A 22,206-nucleotide genomic window follows, 5' to 3' on the forward strand; every position below is an offset into this window, starting at 1 on the left:
ACCTCTCGACCATTTCGAGACTCCTCGTCGTGTCTGTGATCTCATCTGGGACTCCGAACAAACTTTGGTCACCAAAACACATAACTCATAATACAAATCGGCATCGAACGTTAAGCGTGCGGACCCTATGGGTTTGAGAACTATGTAGACATGACCGAGACACATCTCCGGTCAATAACCAATAGCGGAACCTGGATGCTCATATTGGCTCCTACATATTCTACGGAGATCTTTATCGGTCAAATCGCATAACAACATACGTTATTCCCTTTGTCATCGGTATGTTACTTACCCGAGATTCGATCGTCGGTATCATCATACCTAGTTCAATCTTGTTACCAGCAAGTCTCTTTACTCGTTTCGTAATGCATCATCCTGTAACTAACTCATTAGTCACATTGCTTGCAAGGCTTATAGTGATGTGCATTACCGAGAGGGCCCAGAGATACCTCTCCGATACACAGAGTGACAAATCCTAATCTCGATCTATGCCAACTCAACAAACACCTTCAGAGACACCTATAAAACATCTTTATAATCACCCAGTTACGTTGTGACGTTTGATAGCACACAAGGTGTTCCTCCGATATTCGGGAGTTGCATAATCTCATAGTCAGAGAAACATGTATAAGTCATGAAGAAAGCAATAGTAGTAAAACTAAACGATCATAATGCTAAGCTAACGGATGGGTCTTGTCCATCACATCATTCTCTAATGATGTGATCCCGTTCATCAAATGACAACACATGTCTATGGTTAGGAAACTTAACCATCTTTGATTAACGAGCTAGTCAAGTAGAGGCATACTAGGGACACTCTGTTTGTCTATGTATTCACACATGTACTAAGTTTCCGGTTAATACAATTCTAGCATGAATAATAAACACTTATCATGATATAAGGAAATATAAATAACAACTTTATTATTGCCTCTAGGGCATATTTCCTTCAGTAGAGCCATCTAGACTGAATGTGTCATGAGTGCCACGTATGCTACAAATACAAAGCCAATCGTCCTACAGAGCATAACGATCTTGCCCATTATCTTCGCAAGCTCTTTGATCTCCTCATTGCTGCCAAGGCCATCCAACTGTTGTTGCTTGGCCATGATCGGATGAACTGCATTGTCAACCTGTTGCTCTGCATCGTCTTCTCCCGTCTCTCCTTTAGTTACTTGTCCAACACCATACCCTGTTGGCATTGGGAATCCTTTGCTTACTAATATGCCGTGTAGTTCGGTTCCCCGTCATCAGCAAATTCCCAGAGGTACAATTTGTAAGAACCTTCCTCTTTTTTGCATGAATCAGCCACAACTGTAGCCCATCCATTCTCTAACAAGACGTACCGGCAACTTTGCCAACTATATTAGGTAAAGATTGACCTTAGATGTTAATAGTACCACTCTCCGTAACAAGTCTCTTGCGGGCACCTTTGTACTTGTCCAACCATTCTAATACTTTGCTCAGGGAGATATCCATATCCTTGGTTTCATTATCATTCCATTCACCGAAGCCTCTCCCTAACCCCTGCCAAAGCGTCACCCCTACAACCTCTACCTCCTGCTCCTCTACCCCTATCTCCTCTATCTCCTCACCTCCCTCTGCCACCCATATCTGGAACTCCTTCTCCACCACTAGTTCTTCAAACTGTAGCTGGTTCAAAATTCCATAGGAGCTAATCTCCCCATTCACATTCTCTCGGAGCATGGACCCCATCGCCACCCTCCACCACGTGACCCAAACGTCCATAGAAATAGCAAAAAAATCGGCAACTTTTCATGGAAGATCGAGTACTTCTTACGATCTTTTAACGTAATCGGGACAAACCTCGCCAAAGGTTGGTTAATGTCCAAATATACTCGGGTGCATAAAAGACTTGTCTGGTTGATCTTTCCTTCATTCACCATGATTGTAATTAGTAGATAGAAATAAAAAGACGTTGGATTTGTTTTCGCAATAACAAAAAGGTGTTTTATTTTTTTTCCGAGATAACAAAAAGGTGTTGGATCACTAGGATCAGCGCTCAGTCTTAGATTTTTTTTTTTGTTGAGAATTCTTAGATTTTTTTTTTGAGCAAAGCTCAGGCTTAGATGGAGCGCAGCAGAAAGAAGTGAGGTTTGTGTACCGGCCCATCACCAAGGCCCAAACGCACCAACGGCTTAGCACCCTAGGGTTTGGTCCAGCGCGTCCTCAGCCGCCGCGTCGCAAACTCGCACGTATTCGCACTGCCCTGCGCAGCCGCGCCCCCTTTTTCTACCCAGCGTCAGCCCCAACCGCACCACCCCGCTCCCCATCGTCTCTCTCCCCCACGAATTCAAATTTCTCTCCAACCCCAAAACCCCTCCTCCCCCTCCCACCGCAACCACCATCCCCGTCCCCGTCCGAAATCCACACCGATCTCCCCACCCCGTGATCGGAACCGCCTCCCGATCGCCGCCGAGAGGTTGCGCGGGGCAGGGGGCAGCCGTCGGAGAGGAGCGGCGCTCGCCGTCGAAGGTAGTATCCGGTGCTCGGTCCCAGTATCATTTTGGTTTCCCGATCTGATGACGCTCCTGTATCCAAGTTGATGTTTGGTTGGCGGCGGGTTTCCTTAGTTCCTTCGTGTGCAGATCCGTGGGGGCGGGGGGGGTTTAGACCGCGTGGTCGCTTTGGTTTTCGTCCTTGAATCGTGCGATGTTGCGGTTGATTCTGCTCAGGAGATGTTGATTTGGCTTGTCTTACCTGATATACTTTAGTTCTGGTCTGATCAGGTCGCTCTCTAGTCACTTCGATCTTAATTTTTTGAACGATCCCAGAGTTTCCACAAACACGCGTGTAGGAATTGTTTTGTGCTTTTTCTGTCCGTCATAGTGTAATTATAGCATGACGCCCTGTTGAATAACTTAGATTTTTCTAGATGCCTGTCGTGGGTTAGATCCTAGCACCTGATCTTAGAGATTATTTGTTTTAGATCATGGAGATTATTTGACGCCCTGTTGAACTATTGAGCTTTTTGAATGAAAAACATCATTAGATCATGGAGAGGCGTGGTTCACGGTCAGTCAAACGTTATGTTGATAGCTGAGATTTACGTTGTATAGTAACAGTCGTGCTCCATAGTTTATAAGTATACTTGGACTGTAATTAAGAAACCTCCCTTTTGGGAAAATAATAACGATTCAGAAACCCCCCCTTCAGGAAAATAATAACTATTCAGAAACTAAATGACCTGGTAATTGGTGACAGCTCAGGTGGAGTAACATATGCATTGAATCTCTCGCAAGCTGTTGCACCCTCCCTACACTTTCCAAAAGTGACCCCACTGTATTGGAGGCTTGAGTTCTACTTTTGTCTTTTATCTTTTATTTTTGCACTGTATCAATGTGAACAATATGTGCTGTTAGAGCAAACTAGATTATTTGTATTTCCATTAAGCAAACTGGAATAATGCCAGACTTTCTTTGAACCAAGGTGGAGCCTGCCTTATTTTTCTTTTTTTGACCTTGAGATCTTAGTATCTTATATGCTTTCCTGGGTGATCTTTGTACTGCAGGTTCAGCTAATGGATATCACTGAGGTTCTGCTAGCTACGCAGTCCCATGATGGTCAGATACGAAATGTTGCAGAAGGGAATATCAAGCAATTTGAGGAGCAGAGTTTTCCACAGTTTCTGCAAGCATTATCTGCTGAGCTATCAAATGATAGCAAACCTCCTGTATCTCGAAGGCTTGCTGGTATTCTTCTTAAAAATTCCTTGGATGCAAATGATTTAGTGAGGAAAGAAAAATGCACACAACGATGGAGAAGTGTGGACCCTGCAATCAAGTCACAGGTTAAAGGTTCCCTGTTGATGACCCTTGGATCACCAGTATCTGACGCTCACCGCAGTTCTTCACAAGTCATTGCAAAGATTGCTTCCATTGAGATCCCTCTCCAAGGATGGCCAGAACTCATAATAAGCTTGCTAGGTAACATGACAAAGCCAGATGCACCCCCTTCTCTGAAGCAGGCTACCCTGGATGCCATTGGATATGTCTGTGAGGAGATATCCCCTAAGGATCTGGAGCAGGATCAAGTTAATGCTGTTCTTACTGCTGTGGTCCAGGGTATGAACCACGTGGAGAATAGTTCAGGGGTCCGACTTGCTGCTGTTAAAGCATTGTACAATGCTCTTGATTTTGCTGAGACAAATTTTCAGAATGAATCAGAGAGGAACTACATAATGAAGGTAGTTTGTGAGACTGCCATTTCTAAAGAGGCTGATATTAGGAAGGCTGCATTTGAGTGTTTGGTCTCCATAGCATCAACATACTATGATCTTCTAGAGCCCTACATGCAGACATTATTTGAGTTGACAGCAAATGCTGCCAGGGCAGATGAAGAACAGGTAGCACTTCAAGCTATTGAGTTCTGGAGCACAATCTGTGATGAAGAAGTTGCAATTCAAGAAGACGCTGAAGAATCTGGTGATGTTAGTTCTGCATGTCATTTCCATTTTATTGAAAAGGCCCTTCCTTTGCTTGTCCCTATGCTTTTAGAAACACTTCTGAAGCAAGAGGAGGATCAAGATGAAGATGATGGAATCTGGAATATATCAATGGCGGGGGGCACCTGCCTTGGGCTTGTTGCAACGGCTGTCAAGGATGCCATTGTGCCTCTTGTGATGCCATTTATAGAAGGCAATATAACAAAGCCTGACTGGCACAGCAGGGAAGCTGCTACATTTGCATTTGGCTCCATTCTTGAAGGTCCTTCAGTTGAAAAGCTTGCACCACTGGTTCATGCTGGCTTTGATTTCCTGCTAAATGCAACCAAGGATCAAAATAACCATGTCAGGGAGACTACTGCATGGGCACTTTCGAGGGCATTTGAGTTTCTACATTCACCAACCAGTGGTGTTTCTGTAGTGACAAATGCAAACCTTCCTCATGTTATAGAAATTATGTTAACAAGTATCAAAGACTCCCCTAATGTTGCTGAGAAGATCTGTGGTGCCCTGTATTTTCTTGCTCTCGGCTATGAGAATGCAGGGTCTATGTCATCAGTGCTGTCACCCTACTTTGGTCAATTAGTATCAGCTCTCCTTGCCACTGCTGATCGATCTGATTCCAACAACTCCAGGCTTTGTGCATCTGCATATGAAACACTTAATGAGATTGTGAGATGCAGCAGCATTGCAGACACTCTGAACATGATTGTGTTATTATTGCAAGAGATCTTGAAGAGATTAAACCAGACCTTTGAGTTTCAGATCACATCCTCTGAGGACAAGGAAAAGCAAAGTGATCTTCAAGCCTTGCTGTGTGGTGTTGTTCAAGTAATCCTTCAGAAGTTCAGCAACTGTGATGATAAGTCAGTAATCATTCAGTTTGCTGACCAAATAATGGTGTTATTTCTCCGGGTTTTTTCATGCGATAGTTCTAATGTGCATGAAGAAGCAATGCTTGCTATTGGTGCTCTTGCTTATGCTACTGGACCGGAATTTGTGAAATACATGCCAGAGTTTCACAAGTACCTTGAAATGGGCTTACAAAATTTTGGTGCATATCAAGTATGCTGTGTTTCTGTTGGTGTGGTTGCGGACATCTGTCGTGCTCTGGATGACGAGGTACTCCCTTACTGTGATGCTATCATGTCCGCCCTTCTCAAGGACCTTTCAAGCCCAGAGCTTCACCGTTCTGTGAAACCGCCAATTTTGTCATGCATAGGAGATATTGCACTTACAATTGGTGAGCATTTTGAGAAATATGTTCCATACACTGTGCCTATGTTGCAAGGAGCTGCAGAGCTTTGTTCTCGCATGGACCTTCCTGATGATGACAGTACAGAGTATAAAAATGAACTCAGGCGAAGCATCTTCGAGGCCTATTCAGGTATACTTCAGGGAGTCAAAAATTCAAAATCAGAGCTAATGGTTCCTTATGCCAGCCATATTTTCCAGTTCGCTGAACTGGTCTTGCGAGAGACATCAAGGTGAGTTCACAATCTCTGTCCTTTGACACGGAATGCATAGTCAATGTATCAATCATTTTCGTTTTACATATTCTCAACTAGAACACCAAAGTAAATGATAGGAAACATGAACTTCATAATAACGATATGCAGATAACTTTCCATCTCTAAAGCTGTAATAGTATGCATTCAACTTGTATAACGGTGGCCTGTATAAAAGAAGCCTGATACTCTGCCAAAGGACTGGATCAATGTGGTGATATTATTGTTCAAATTCCTTGTAGGGACGAGGGTCTGACGAAAGCTGGAGTTGCCTTGGTCGGGGACCTGGCGGATGCGCTAGGACCTTCCATCAAACTGCTGCTCAAGAATTCCAACTTCCACTCGGAGCTCCTTGGGCGCTGTTCCCAGTCTGACGACGAACAGCTAAGGGAGACCGCATCCTGGGTCCAGGGTGTGATCTCACGTGTGCTGGTTTCATGAGGGAAAGCTTCTCCGGCAGAGCTGCAGGTTCTTTATCCGGGTCACTCAGTGTTGTCGATGGTTCTCTGGGCAAACTATTTCTCTTGCCAGATGAAATATTTTTGAGAAATGTGCTGCATATATGTCCTGTTATCATGTTGCAAAAGTGGAACAAGGTTGGATGAGATCATCTATGGTTGTCAAGTTCGTACTAGTGGCAGCGGCTTGCCATTGTCTAAAGTGGGTTGGGTTCCTGTTGCATTTTGTTCAGGTGTCCATGTGAGTCGATTGTAATTGCAGCAATTGTGTCTTGTTGGCACCATTGCTCATCAGTAAAGTTGTCGCCGATGGCGTGGAACTGTTACACTTCGCGTATTGCTTCATTCCAGTGGTGATTAGTGGATATACCTATGTTTTTTTATCTTGTTTGTGCGGAAGTCCACGCGCAGCCACTCCAGCTGATCACATATTGGGTTTGATAGTACCACTGTTAATATCATGAACTAGCTCTGGTTCTGTAGGATAGATATAAAAGTCCCGCTTTGGGGATCCATACTGAGCCCTCAAAAGGATTCTGCGTACCTTTGAACTATTTTTTATTAGGGATTTCTTCTCGCCGTGAGAGGAATTCAGAATTGAAAGTATATACTCATTCGTGATAATAAAGATTATAGTCATGATACACACAAAATGATATTACATGTTTAGCATCAATACATTTCTTTGCAAGTAAAAAGGTCCGGTGAGGTAGGCCCAAATTGCTGATGGAGGCTGAGAGTCCGTTTCCCTCTTAAGTTCTTATTCTAAATTCACTCACATTCACATAAAAAAACCACTCGTGTATGTATTCAGCAGTTTTGCTGACCTTCTGGCATTTATTGCGCTCTGCTAGAACATGCTAAATTTCTTTAATTGTTATACACATTATGCAATGATGAGTCATATGTATGTGCAAATATTTTCGGAATTTCCGGTGGAGTCTAAGTCCCAAGCTAAAATCTGAACAGAATTGTGCTTTACTTGCTTTTAGATACAATGAACTTTATTTTCAAATTCATATTGGATCATAAGGACCCAATTATGTTAGCATATACTGTACTAATGATAAATCATTTATTATGTTTTTTCTACATCACATATATACATGCTTACATTATAATTATTTTGTGGACTAAACACCTTGCCTCCCTAAAGCTCTGTGAGGATAAAAAATAAGACTTAAAGAGGGACATGATGATTAGATGAAAAGATGGACCAAGCAAAATCTCAAGCTTGGGGATGCCAATGCATCACCACTTCTTCCATGGAGGTCAAAAGCTCTAAGTTTAGGTATGTCGACGCATCCCCCTTTACTTCAATGATCTTACTAAGATCTTTTTCAACCTATGTTTTTATTTATTTATCTTCATCTTATTTGCAAATTCTTGGAGCTTCAATTGTATTTTGTTTTCAATAAGATTATCATGACAGCTAGAGGACACTTATGAAATGGGAAACTTGCATCACTACTACATTTAATTTGCTCCCCGAGCTTCACTTATATCCTTAGAGTAAATTGTTGATGAATTTATTATTACTCTTCGTGCTTAGTTATATTTGTTGGAGAGTAGACATGACTGCCCTTGTTATGATATAGACACGTTATGGTAGACTTAATAATGGGTTGAAATCCAAAGGTTTAGGCTTGCAGCAGATATAAGAATTCCTTAAGCAGAGAAACAACTAAGGATCTTGAGTTTGTAGGATTTGGTATTTGGCAATTTGTTTTAAAATGGCCTAGTACTTTATTTATTTCCAAATGTGAAATAGATCCTTTACCTTATATAAAAGTGCTCGGTGTAGTTTATGAACACTTGACTCTATTGGCTTTCTTTCATCTAAAAGGATAAATGGGGAGTCTCGTTAGTGGCTTGAGTGGCATTGGTATATTTACTTGGTAATTATTGACAGGTCGACAAGTTTTGGTGGAGCTAAGGCGTCGAGACAGTTAAGTCGTGCCACTGTCCAGCCCCCTCAGGATACTTGACTATGGTGTTTTATGTAATGCGATACCACTAGACATACCATGCTATGTTAATGGGTTAAATACTAGTACATATCTTGAGCTTTGATTTTTCATTTCATCTATTTATAGTGTTCATCCTTTCCTCGTATCATTGGCTTATAATGCAGTCCAAATGAGAATATATGTTTGGCCCTAAAGAGCATGGGCTTGTAGTATCAAAAGAATCCTCCCTTAGTTACCAAGGTATCAATCCGCATAGTTCTCGTACGCGCGAATGATCAACCTTGCACTTAACCAAGAAACTTATCTTGGTCCCCAACTTAGTCTAGTGAGGGTGCCAACCTCATAACTTTGCTAATTTCACAGATTAATGTTTCATGTGTGTGCAGATAAATATTTATTTAAGTGTGTAAAAATATTTCAGAAAAGAACAGTAAATCATTAAACAGGTTGTGTTTATGAAGAATAGAGGATCGGGATCCACAATTTCACTAGTGATATCTCTCCAAATAGCATAGGTATGGTAAACAAATTACAGTGGTGTATCGATTAAATTGCAGTGTTTGTGTTTGGTCATACATGTCATGATTGCATATAGGCATTACATCCTTATGTCTGCTATCCATCATGCATCTATAGCTAATATTCTAAGACCGCTCATAAGCATGCATCTCTAAGTATTAAGTACAACAGAGTAGTGCATTAAGCAAGGTGACATAATGCTGATAGTATGTGCTCTTTACTTCCAGTTCATCATCGAGACAACTAGGAAACTATCCTTTTATCCTTATGACAATAACACACTACACACCTTTTTCTTTTTCTGCCACCGGATAGATAACTTGCAAGGTTAAACCCAATCAGCATACATAACTTTGTCTTGGAGACCATTAATCTAAACATGGCTAATTCAAGACTAATAGATTAGAAAGCATGTACATATGTAAATCATGTAGCAAACAACTAGTACAAACCAAATAAAAATTCATATATAATATGATCAAGAAATGAAAATTCATCACACCACAATAAACACACCGTGAATGACATCGAATTGATCAAAATCCTGTTAGGCAACTCATTTGATGTATTGAATAACATGCTGGGTATATGTCATATAGCTATTGTTATGGATCTATTGCTCTTGCACTCGCCATGTTTAGATTAATGATCTCCAACAGGTAGTTGTGTATATTGGTTGGGTTTAATCTTGCAACTAACCTATCTTAGTGATAGAAAGATAAAAAGCCTTGTAGTTTGTTATTGCCACTAAGGATAGAAGGATAGTTGCATAGTTGTCTTGGTGATGCACTGAAGGTAAAGAGAATATATAGTCAATATTATGTCACCTAGCTTAATGCAATGCTTTTTTTATTACTTAATACTTTCACATGCATGATAGATTTCGGTATTGAAGTGGAGTCTGCAGTTAATCGATACATAATTGTAATTTCTTTACCATGCCTATGCTATTTGGAGAGATTCCACTAGTGAAATTATGAATCCCGATCCTTTATTCTTCAGAAACATAACTTGCTTGGAACGGCACGGGCACACAAAAAGAAAAAGGCATTCAGATTGAAAATTAGAGATGGCACATACAAATTTACTTGGAACGGCACAGAAATACCGCATATAGGTAGGTATGATGGACTCATATGGCAAAACTGGGTTTAAGGATTTTGGATGCACAAGTAGTATTTCTACTTAGTACAAGTGGAGGCTAGCAAAAAGATTGAGAAGCAACCAACCAATAAACGAAAATTCACATAAAAGAGCATTGTGCATAACTAACACCGAATAATGCACCACAAGTAGGATGTAATTTCATTGCATAATTATTGACTTTCGTGCTTGCATGGGAAATCACAAACCTTAACACCAATATTCTTACTAAAGCATAATTACTCACCAACATAGCTCACATATTACTATCATCATATCTCAAAACTATTACAAAGAATCAAGTTTATTCTGTCAAATGATCTTCATGAAAGTTTTGATTATATCCCTCTTGGATATCTATCACTTTGGGACTAATTTCATATATTGCAATTGCTTTTGACAAGCTCAAACAAATTTAAGTGAAGAACATGAGCAAAAAGATTTTCATCTCTCAAAATAATATAAGTGAAGTATGAGAGAATTTCTTTAAAAATTTACTAACTCTCAAATAAATCTAAGTGAAGCATGAGAGCATTTCTTCAAAAATTAAAGCACACCGTGCTAAAAAAGATATAAGTGAAGCACTAGAGCAGTTCGAAAGCTCAAAAAATTTAAGTGAAGCATAAAGAGCAATTCTAACAAATCATAGCATAATTTTAGCTCTCTCAAATAGGTGTGTACAGCAAGAATACTTGTGACAAACAAAAGAGCAAAACAAGCAAAGACTCATATAATACAAGACGCTCCAAGCAAAACTCATGATATGTGACGAAAAAAATATAGCTCCAAGTAAAACTACCGATGGTCGTTAGAAGAAAGAGATGATGCCTTCCGGGGCTTCCCCAAGCTTAGTTGCTTGGTTCTCCTTGAATATTAACTTGGGGTGCCATGGGCATCCCCAAGCTTAGGATCTTTTCACTCCTTATTCCTTCATCCATCGTGCTCTCACCCAAAACTTGAAAATTTCAATCACACAAAACTTAACAAAACCTTCGTGAGATCCGTTAGTATAATAAAGCAAATCACTACTCTAAGTACTATTGAAAACCCATTCATATTTTATTATTGCATTATATCTAAGGTATTCTAACTTTACCATGGCTTATACCCCCCGATACAATCCATAGATTCATCAAAATAAGCACACAATGCAACGAAAACCGAATTTGTTAAAAACATAATAGTCTGTAGTAATTTGGACTTTGTCCGTACTTTTGTAACTCCAAAAATTCTGAAAAAATAGGAAACGTAGGCATATTTTCTATCAATCTTGTGTAAAAAATTCAGAATTTTTCGCCGCTCCAGCAGAGCACATCAATTATTCTACTGGACGCAAAAGTTTCTGTTTTCCAACAGGATCAAAACAACTATCACCCAACATGATCCCAAAGGCTTTACTTGGCACAAACACTGACTAAAACATAAAAAACACAATCATAACAGTAGCATAATTGTGCAAACACTCAAGAACAGAAATAAAAAGGCAAAAATAAATTTTATCAATTGGGTTGCCTCCCAACAAGCGCTATCGTTTTATGGCCCTAGCTAGGCATAATGCAAAGATTCAAGTATTGTCATCTTTCTTTTTATTTTCCATAGATGTGTTTTTGTCAGGAGGTTTTGCAAATATAACTTGGAACACATTATTCATAGAAATTTTAGCATTATCAAGTTGTCCATCTTTGTATCCCCTTTGATTCCCGACTACAGTCCAAGAGTATTGTTGATTAACATCATTAAAAACTTGTTGGATCACATCTAAAACTGGGATTTCCTTTTTATGGTTCAGATCAAAATTTTGATTATTTCCAAGCAAATGTCTTAACATATAGTCACTATTATAACGAGTATTCAATTCTGAGCCCGGGCTCATCTGCACCCGCTCAAGAAAAAATTCAAATTTTTTTCAAAAAAATAAAAAAAAAATCCAAATTTTTTGTAGAAGATAGATAATTTGGTGCGTGAGGTGCGCTCCAAATTTCAGAGCATTTGAACATTTGAGTAGCTCTCAGCAAAAAAGACAAATTGGGCCAGAACTGTATATGAGCAATACACTATTTAACAGACCCCAAATTTGTCTTTTTTGCCGAGAGCTACTCACATGTCCAAATGATTTGAAATTTGGAGCGGACATCACGCACAAAATTATCTACCATGCCAAAAAATTGGATTTTTTTGAATTTCCCTTGTATTTGTTTTGATTTTTTTATTGAGCGCGGGTGCAGATGATCCTGGGACCAAAACGTCTCACTCCTATTATACAGGATCTCATCTATTACTGGTTTTCACGGTTTGTAGGATTGAAAGTATGTCTAGAGGGGGGGTGATTAGACCACTTGACCAAATAAAAAAACTAGCATTTTCCCAATTTTAGTTCTTGGCAGATTTTAGCAACTTTGCATAAGTCAAGCAATCAACCTACACATACAATTCTAAGAGTATAGCAGCGGAATGTAAAACAATTTCATATGAAGGTAAAGGGAGGAGTTTGAGGGAGCAAACACAATGATGACACGGAGATTTTTTATCCGTGGTTCCGACAGGTGGTGCTATCGTACATCCACGTTGATGGAGACTTCAACCCACGAAGTGTAACGGTTGCGCGAGTCCACGGAGGGCTCCACCCACGAAGGGTCCACAAAGAAGCAACCTTGCCTATCCCACCATGGCCGTCGCCCACGAAGGACTTGCGTCACTCGGGTAGATCTTCACGAAGTAGGCGATCTCCTTGCCCTTACAAACTCCTTGGTTCAACTCCACAATCTTGACGAGGCTCCCAAGTGACACCTAGCCAATCTAGGAGACACCACTCTCCAAGAGGTAACAAATGGTGTGTTGATGATGAACTCCTTGCTCTTGTGCTTCAAATGATAGTCTCCCCAACACTCAACTCTCTCTCATAGGATTGGATTTGGTAGAAAGACGATTTGAGTGGAAAGCAACTTGGGAAAGGCTAGAGATCAAGATTTATGTGGTTGGAATGGAATATCTTGACCTCAACACAAGTGTAGGTGGTTCTCTCTCAGAAAATGTATGTTGGAAGTGTAGGCATGTTCTGATGGCTCTCTCCACGAATGAAGAGTGGCTGGAGCGGTATATATAGCCTCCACACAAATCTAACCGTTACACACAAATCACCAAACTCGGTGGGACCGAATCATGAAACTCGGTCGGACCGATTTAGTTCATAATGTGACCGTTAGGCATTTCGGTGGGACCGACATGTCAACTCGGTGGGACCGATTTCGTTAGGGTTAGGGCATAACGTAATCTCGGTGAGACCGATTACACAAACTCGGTGAGACCGATTTTGGTAATAGAATAACAGAGAGTTGGTCAGGAGAACTCGGTGGGACCGATTTGCTCATTTCGGTTGGAACAAAACGTTACAAAAGGGAAACAGAGAGTTTGCATTGCAATCTCGATGGGACCGATCGCTCATCTTGGTTTGACCGAAACGTTACGAAGGGAAATAGAGTGATTACAATCCCATCTCGGTGAGACCGAAAAGACTAGGGTTTCTGGCAGTGGCTATGTCAACTGAACTCGGTGGCGCCGGATAGAAAGATTCGGTGGGGCCGAGTTTGACTTTTGGTTTGGGACATATGTGGATGTGAGAAAGTAGTTGAGGGTTTTGGAGCATATCACTAAGCACTTTGAGCAAGAAACTCATTAAGCAACACCTCACCCCCTCTTGATAGTATTGGCTTTTCCTATGGACTCAATGTGATCTTGGATCACTAAAATGAAAATGTAGAGTCATGTGCTTTGAGCTTGAGCCAATCTTTTGTCCTTAGCATTTTGAGGGGTCCACTTTCTAATCCATGCCATGCCAATCATTGAGCTTTCCTGAAATATTTATCTTGAAATAGCATTAGCTCAATGAGCTATATGTTGTTAGGAATTACCAAAACCACCCAGGGATAGTTGCACTTTCACGGTTCATGCCGTAAAAATGCAAAATTTCCCTATATTCCCGTAATATGTGATCAAATTCATTCATGAGAACAAGGGTGGCTAAGTTTTTAGCTTTGGATCATTTATAACTGGTAGCTCATAAAACAATCTCTACATAGTAGGATGAGTTCGGATAAATCTATTCTCAAGTTTCAGATAAGTTTTCACATAAGTTTTAGTTCTTTTAAGTATAGGAGCATCATCACTAGTTAAAGTTCCAACACAATTGAAAAATTCTTGGATAATTTCTTTTCCTATAACGTTCCCTTGTCCCCAAAAAAAAGTTTTAGCATCCAGATTGCTAGATAGTCCAATTTTAGGAGTTCGGCCATCATCTGTTTCTGCCATACCAAAGTCACTCATGATGATTAGTTCAAGCAAACAAAAGATGGAACGAGAAAAAGGCAAACGAAAAAGAAGGCGAATAAAAAGGCAAATTTTTGTGAAGTGGGGGAGGGATGAAAACGAGAGGCGAATGGCAAATAATGTAAATTTTAAGGAGATGAGATTTGTGATTAGGAACCTGATAGATGTTGATGATGTCTCCCCAACAACGGCGCCAGAAATTCCTTTGACGTGGCTTAGACTGTGTCGGTATTTCCCCAAAGAGGAAGGGATGATGCAGCACAATGACGGTAAGTATTTCCCTCAGTTATGAAACCAAGTTATCAATCCAGTAGGAGAACCAAGCAACACTATGTAAACGGTACGTGCACACAAAGAACAAATACTTGCAACCTGACGCGTAAGAGGGGTTGTCAATCCCTCCACGGTAAAAAAGATAGATTGGTTTGTATGAGATTGGATAAATAGATGTGAATAAAACACGAAATAAAATAAGTAAATAAAAAGTGCAACAAGGTATTTTTGGGTTTTTGGATTAATAGATCTAAAAACAAATACGAAGAAAGATAGATCTGAAAGCAATATGATAAAAGATAGATCCAGGGGGCGTAGATTTCACTAGTGGCTTCTCTCAAGAAAAATAGCATTCGTTGGGTAAACAAATTACTGTTGGGCATTGTTAGAAGAACAAATAATTATGACGATATCCAAGGCAATGATCATGAATATGGGCATCACGTCCAAGATTAGTAGACTGATTCCTGCCTGCATCTACTACTATTACTCCACACACCGACCGCTATCCAGCACGCATCTAGTGTATTATGTTCATGGAAAAACGGAGTAATGCAATAAGAACGATGACATGATGTAGACAAGATCTATTCATGTTGGAATATACCCCATCTTTTAATCCTTAATAGCAACGATACATACGTGCCTCGCTACCCCTTCTATCACTGGGTGAGGACACCGCAAGATCGAACCCATCTCAAAGCACACCTTCCCATTGCAAGAAAAATCAATCTAGTTGGCCAAACCAAACCAAAGTTTCGGAGAAGAAATACGAGGCTATAAATAATCATGCATAAAAGAGATCCAAGAAGACTCCAATAACATTCATGGATATAGATCTGATCATAAACTCGAACTTCATCGGATCCCAACGAACACACCGCAAAAAGTCATTACATCAAAATAGATCTCCAAGAGACTATTGTATTGAGAATCAAAAAGAGAGAAGAAGCCATTTGGTTACTGCCTAGCTACGGACCTGTAGGTCTATGGTGAACTACTCACGCATCATCGGAGGAGCACCAATGAGTACGATGAACTCCTCCATGACCGTGTCCTCTCTAGCAGAGTGCTGGAAAGGGCTCTAGATTGGATCTCGTGTTCTAGAACTTGCGACGGCTGGAATTGTGTTTCGTCAACTCCCATAGGGTTTCTGGAATATTTGGGTATTTATAGAGCTGAGAGGCGATGGAGGAGACCCCCGTGGGCCCCACAACCCATCAGGGCGTGCCTGGGCCTCCCGGCGCACCTTGGTGTCCCGTGGGCCCCATGGGCCTCCCTTCTGGTCCTTCCTTGGCTCCCAAGTTGTCTTCTGGTCCAAAAAAATCTCCAAAAAGTTTCGCTACGTTTGGACTCCGTTTGATAGGGATATTATGCGAAGTAAAAAACAAGCGAAAAACAACAATTGGCACTGGGCATTATGTTAATAGGTTAGTCCCAAAAAAATGATATAAAGTTGCTATAAAATGATTGTAAAACATCCAAGAATGATAATATAACAGCATGGAACAATAAAAAATTATAGATACATTGGAGACATTTCACTAACCAAATTGCCAAAAAACCGAACAGCAGAAAGCGAAGTTTCGGTTTCTACCGAACGCCCAGGCCTAAGCAGAGGCATGCGTACTCTCAATATTTGCAGCAACATTTGGACTGAGCTTAGCTCAAAATGAAGCCTTATATAGCCAGACATAGGTCACAAAGGGAATTCACTATTGGGTGTTCTATTTTTTCAAACATTAACATTATGCACAAAGCTCTTTGGTCAACATGCCATGTACTCAACTGGCATTCAAGTTCTATGGTCCTTATAAGATTGTGAAACATATTAGACCAGCAACCTATAAGTTGGACTTGCCACCCAACAACCTTATTCATCCAATGTTTCATGTCTTACCATTGAAACATGTCCTTGACTACACCATTGCTCATACATCTTTGCCACATCTTTTGCATCTACACACTGAAGATCTCTAGCCCAGAGAGATTCTAAATACTGCATGGTGAAGAATGGTGAAAATCCCCAAGCGTAGGGAATTATTGTATCACTTTCCAATGTGGATGTGGAAGTATTGAGTATCGTACACCGTTTGAGCTAAAGGTAGGTTTCCTACCATTTCAAGTTTTGTGTGTTACTCACAAAACTATGTTTGCACTTTTAGTGTTTACCTTACTAAGTAAACAAGTTGATTTCTTGGTGTCATTTGCAATAGAGTAACATAGAGCATGGTAACAAGCAACAAATACCTAGCAATTGCCAGGTATCAAGTATTTTTATAGAGAGCAAGCGGTGATGGAAAATGTAGGCATGTAGTGGATATTGTCGAGACAGAATAATCAATACTACTGCATTAACAGTGTGACTCCAAGATTATCTCAAACAACGTAGGCATGCATTTCTTAAATTGAGAAACATGCTCAAAAGGAACTTGTCTCTCATCTATAGTCCAACCCCTTGCTTCAGTGTCCCTAAGGAAACTAAGGGTTATTAAGGCGACCTTGCGGGTCAACCGGAACAATGCATTAACACTCCATGAATACATGTGATCCTAAGATAATAGCCATCCCTTCGATACCCCGGTCTGTCACCTTTGAGGTTGCTAATTAAAAACTATAATAGGTGCATAAACTTGCAGGTACGATCATGAACAAGAACACGCAAAAGACAAACATGGTTCAGATATAAAATTATTACTCGGGCCCTAGTAATAGGCATTGGTCACAACAAAGTCAGAGCAACAGTAATTCTCAAACACCAGATGTTAATACTACATCAATATTAACACTATTACATGATGTTTCATCACCCGGATCAGACCCACCCATGTGCCAACAAGAGATTACCCGCAAATGGAGGAGAGGAGTATGATGGTGATGATGAAGGGGATGTTGGTGGCCATGGTGATGAAAGTGTTATTGGAGACGATGGTGATGATGACGGTTCCCACAGCTGCATTCCGGCGCCACCGGAAGAGAGGGGAGAGAGAGCATCTGTAAGGGCATATTCTTCCTTCGGGTTTTGGTGATGATGACAACACACGTGTGGACTAATCGTGCGCCATAGTTTTCTCAGGTACACATTGTGTGGCGCAAGACGGTTAGGATTTCCCTCTATGCGATAAAGATCGAAGATGGAGTTTCCGACGTTTTTATTCCTTTGGTCGTAGGATATCCATACTATTAAGAGGGAATCCGCATCGGAAGGTATTGGGTGAATCACTTCACGTACACATTCTCTGCACCCACCATATACCCTCCGTTCGAGGAGAGAGAGGTTCCCCGTCCTCTGTCCTGCGCAGTTCTGCTCATGGCGGTTGTACCGCTCCCTTGAGCGGTTGTAGCGCTGGCCGGTAGTTCCGGTCTCACCACCGCTCCAAGTACCGCTCAGGGGTGACTCCCTTCTGTACCGGGTACGGTGGTAGACCGGTGGTGGAACAGTAGTTCCGGGTTGTCTTGACAAACCGGTACTACCGGTGTTCAGGGCGGTAGTACCGCCTCGGACCCCACCACCCAGGGAATGCTAGCCTAGCGGTAGTTCCGGCCCAACCTCCGCTCCAACCACCTGATACGTCTCCGTCGTATCTACTTTTCCAAACACTTTTGCCCTTGTTTTGGACTCTAACTTGCATGATTTGAATGGAACTAACCCGGACTGACGCTGTTTTCAGCAGAATTGCCATGGTGTTATTTATGTGCAGAAACAAAAGTTCTCGGAATGACCTGAAACTCCACGGAACTTATTTTTGGAAAATATTAAAAATATTGGCGAAAGAATCAAGGCCAGGGGGCCCACACCCTATCCACGAGGGTGGGAGGCGCGCCTGCCCCCCTGGGCGCGCCCCCCTGCCTCGTGGGCCCCCCGGTGCTCCACCGACCTCAACTCCAACTCCATATATTCATGTTCGGGGAGAAAAAAATTAGAGAGAAATATTCATCGCGTTTTATGATACGGAGCCACTACCAAGCCCTAAACCCTCTCGGGAGGGCTGATCTGGAGTCCGTTCGGGGCTCCGGAGAGGGGAATCTGTCGCCGTCGTCATCATCAACCATCCTCCATCACCAATTTCATGATGCTCACCGCCGTGCGTGAGTAATTCCATCGTAGGCTTGCTGGACAGTGATGGGTTGGATGAGATTTATCATGTAATCGAGTTAGTTTTGTTAGGGTTTGATCCCTAGTATTCAGTATGTTCTGAGATTGATGTTGCTATGACTTTGCTATGCTTAATGCTTGTCACTAGGGCCCGAGTGCCATGATTTCAGATCTGAACCTATTATGTTTTCATGAATATATGTGAGTTCTTGATCCTATCTTGCAAGTCTATAGTCACCTACTATGTGTTATGATCCGGCAACCCCGAAGTGACAATAATCGGGACCACTCCCGGTGATGACCATAGTTTGAGGAGTTCATGTATTCACTATGTGTTAATGCTTTGGTCCGGTACTCTATTAAAAGGAGGCCTTAATATACCTTAGTTTCCGCTAGGACCCCGCTGCCACGGGAGGGTAGGACAAAAGATGACATGCAAGTTCTTTTCCATAAGCGCGTATGACTATATTCGGAATACATGCCTACATTACATTGATGAATTGGAGCTAGTTCTGTGTCACCCTATGTTATGATTGTTACATGATGAACCGCATCCGGCATAATTCTCCATCACTGATCCAATGCCTACGAGCTTTTCACATATTATTCTTCGCTTATTTACTTTTCCGTTGCTACTATTACAATCACTACAAAACCCAAAAATATTACTTTCGCTACCGTTACCATTACTTCCATACTACTTTGCTACTAAATAATTTGCTGCAGATACTAAGTTATCCAGGTGTGGTTGAATTGACAACTCAACTGGTAATACTTGAGAATATTCTTTGGCTCCCCTTGTGTCGAATCAATAAATTTGGGTTGAATACTCTACCCTCGAAAACTGTTGCGATCCCCTATACTTGTGGGTTATCAAGACTATTTTCTGGCGCCGTTGCCGGGGAGCATAGCTCTATTCTTTGAGTCACTTGGGATTTATATCTGCTGGTCAATATGAGGAACTTGGAAGACGAGAAAACAAAAATTTGTCCCTCAACTACGAGGGGAGGTAAGGAACTGCCATCTAGCTCTGCACTTGATTCACCTTCTGTTTTGAGTAAGCTTGCGACACCTAAACCTGCTTCTGATATTAATTCTGATATGTCGCATGTTATTGATGATGCCACTTCTGCTATGCATGATACTTATGATGAAACTACTTCTATGCTTGATACTACTGTGCCACTTGGTGAATTTCTTGATGAACAACTTGCTAGGGTCAGAGAGAATGAAATTATTGAAACTAATAATATTGATGAAGGTGATGATGAAGGCTCTCCTAATAAATATGAATTGCATGTTGTGCCTGAGGGCTATGTTATGGATGAAGAAACTAAAAGAGACTTTGTTGCTTGCAATGATAGAAGTGATCTGAAGAAATTATTAGCTAAGTTGAAACAAAAACTCTGAATGCTAGAATGAAATATGATCCTGCTTATGCTACTTCACATATCTTTGTTACTGATAAGGATTATGAATTCTCTGTTGATCCTAATATAATTACTTTGGTTGAATCTGATCCTTTCTATGGCTATGAATCTGAAAGTGTTGTGGCACATCTTACTAAATTAAATGATATAGCCACCCTGTTCACTAATGATGAGAGCACTCACTACTTTTATATCCTTAAAATATTTCCATTCTCATTAAAGGGTGATGCTAAGATATGGTTCAATTCTCTTGATCCTGGTTGTGTGCGTAGTCCCCAGGATATGATTTATTACTTGTCTGCTAAATATTTCCCTGCTCATAAGAAACAAGCTGCTTTAAGGGATATATATAATTTTGTGCAAATTGAAGAAGAGAGTCTCCCACAAGCTTGGGGGAGGCTTCTCCAATTACTTAATGCTTTGCCTGATCATCCTCTTAAGAAAAATGAAATACTTGATATCTTTTATAATGGACTAACCGATGCTTCCAGAGATTACCTGGATAGTTGTGCTGGTTCTGTTTTCAGGGAAAGAACACCGGATGAAGCTAAAATTCTATTGAATAATATGTTAACTAATGAAAATAATTGGACACTTCCTGAGCCAACTCCTGAGCCTATTCCTAAACCAACTCCGAAGAAAAGGGGTGTTCTATTTCTCAGTCCTGAAGATATGCAAGAGGCAAAGAAATCTATGAAAGAAAAGGGTATTAAAGCTGAAGATGTTAAGAATTTACCTCCTATTGAAGAAATACATGGTCTTAATTTACCGCCTGTTGAAGAAATATATGATCCTAATCCATTGCCTATTGAAGAAACTCATGGTCTTGATAACTCGACACAGGTAGTAAAGGTAAATTCTCTCTATAGATATGATAAATCTGAAATCCCTCCTACTAAGTTTGCTAGCCAATGTTTGGATGAATTTGATAACTTTATGGTTAAGCAAGAAGACTTCAATGCTTATTTTGGTAGACAATTAAAACAAAATGCTTATATGATTGAACACTTGGGTGATTATATGTCTAGAGTTAAAGGTGAACTTAAACTCATTAGTAAACATGCTTCTATGGTTACCACTCAAGTAGAACAAGTACTTATGGCTCAAAATGATTTGCTCAATGAATTGAATAATAAGAATAATGACTATGCTGTTAGAGTGGCTACTAGAACTGGTAAAATGACTCAGGAACCTTTGTATCCTGAAGGCCATCCTAAGAGAATTGAGCAAGATTCTCAGAGAAATAATATTGATGCACCTAGTCCCTCTAAAAAGAAGAAAAAGAAAAATGATAGGACTTTGCATGCTTCTAGTGAACCTGTTGTAGACACACCTGAGAATCCCAATGATATTTATATGTCTGATGCTGAAACACAATCTGGTAATGAACATGAAACTAGTGAAAATGTTAATGAAGATGTTCATGATGATGCTCAACCTAGTAATGATAATGATGTAGGAATTGAACCTGATGTTGATCTTGATAACCCACAATCAAAGAATCAACGTTATGATAAGAGAGACTTTGTTGCTAGAAAACATGGTAAAGAAAGAGAACCATGGGTTCAGAAACCCATGCCTTTTCCTCCCAAACCATCCAAGAAAAAGGATGATGAGGATTTTGAGCGCTTTGCTGAAATGATTAGACCTATCTTTTTGCGTATGCGATTAACTGATATGCTCAAAATGAATCCCTATGCTAAGTACATGAAAGATATTGTAACTAATAAAAGAAAGATACCGGAAGCTGAAATTTCCACCATGCTTGCTAATTACACTTTTAAGGGTGGAATACCAAAGAAACTTGGAGATCCAGGAGTACCCACTATACCATGCTCCATTAAAAGAAATTATGTTAAAACTGCTTTGTGTGATCTTGGAGCCAGTGTTAGTGTTATGCCTCTCTCTTTATATCGTAGACTTGATTTGAATAAGTTGACACCGACTGAAATCTCTTTGCAAATGGCCGATAAATCAACCGATATACCTGTTGGTATTTGTGAGGATGTGCCTGTTGTGGT

General features: G+C 40.6%; 1 protein-coding gene across 1 annotated transcript; it reads left to right on the forward strand.

The window, feature by feature from the left end:
* Positions 1-2,191: 2,191 nt before the first annotated feature.
* On the forward strand, positions 2,192-6,757 carry LOC109776038 (importin subunit beta-1). Its single transcript, XM_020334725.4, has 3 exons — positions 2,192-2,496; positions 3,533-5,952; positions 6,216-6,757. The coding sequence occupies exons 2-3, from the start codon at positions 3,542-3,544 to the stop codon at positions 6,412-6,414; spliced, it is 2,610 nt and encodes an 869-aa protein (XP_020190314.1). The 5' UTR covers positions 2,192-2,496; positions 3,533-3,541; the 3' UTR covers positions 6,415-6,757.
* The last annotated feature ends 15,449 nt before the right edge of the window (positions 6,758-22,206 follow it).

The sequence above is a fragment of the Aegilops tauschii genome, chromosome 4 (assembly GCF_002575655.3).
Source record: "Aegilops tauschii subsp. strangulata cultivar AL8/78 chromosome 4, Aet v6.0, whole genome shotgun sequence".
NCBI classification, from domain to species: domain Eukaryota; kingdom Viridiplantae; phylum Streptophyta; class Magnoliopsida; order Poales; family Poaceae; genus Aegilops; species Aegilops tauschii.

Coding starts and splice junctions, on each gene's coding strand:
- LOC109776038 (XM_020334725.4), top strand. CDS start 3,542: ATGGATATCACTGAGGTTCTGCTAGCTACGCAGTCCCATGATGGTCAG. Junction 5,953..6,215: donor GTCTTGCGAGAGACATCAAG/GTGAGTTCACAA, acceptor AATTCCTTGTAG/GGACGAGGGTCTGACGAAAG.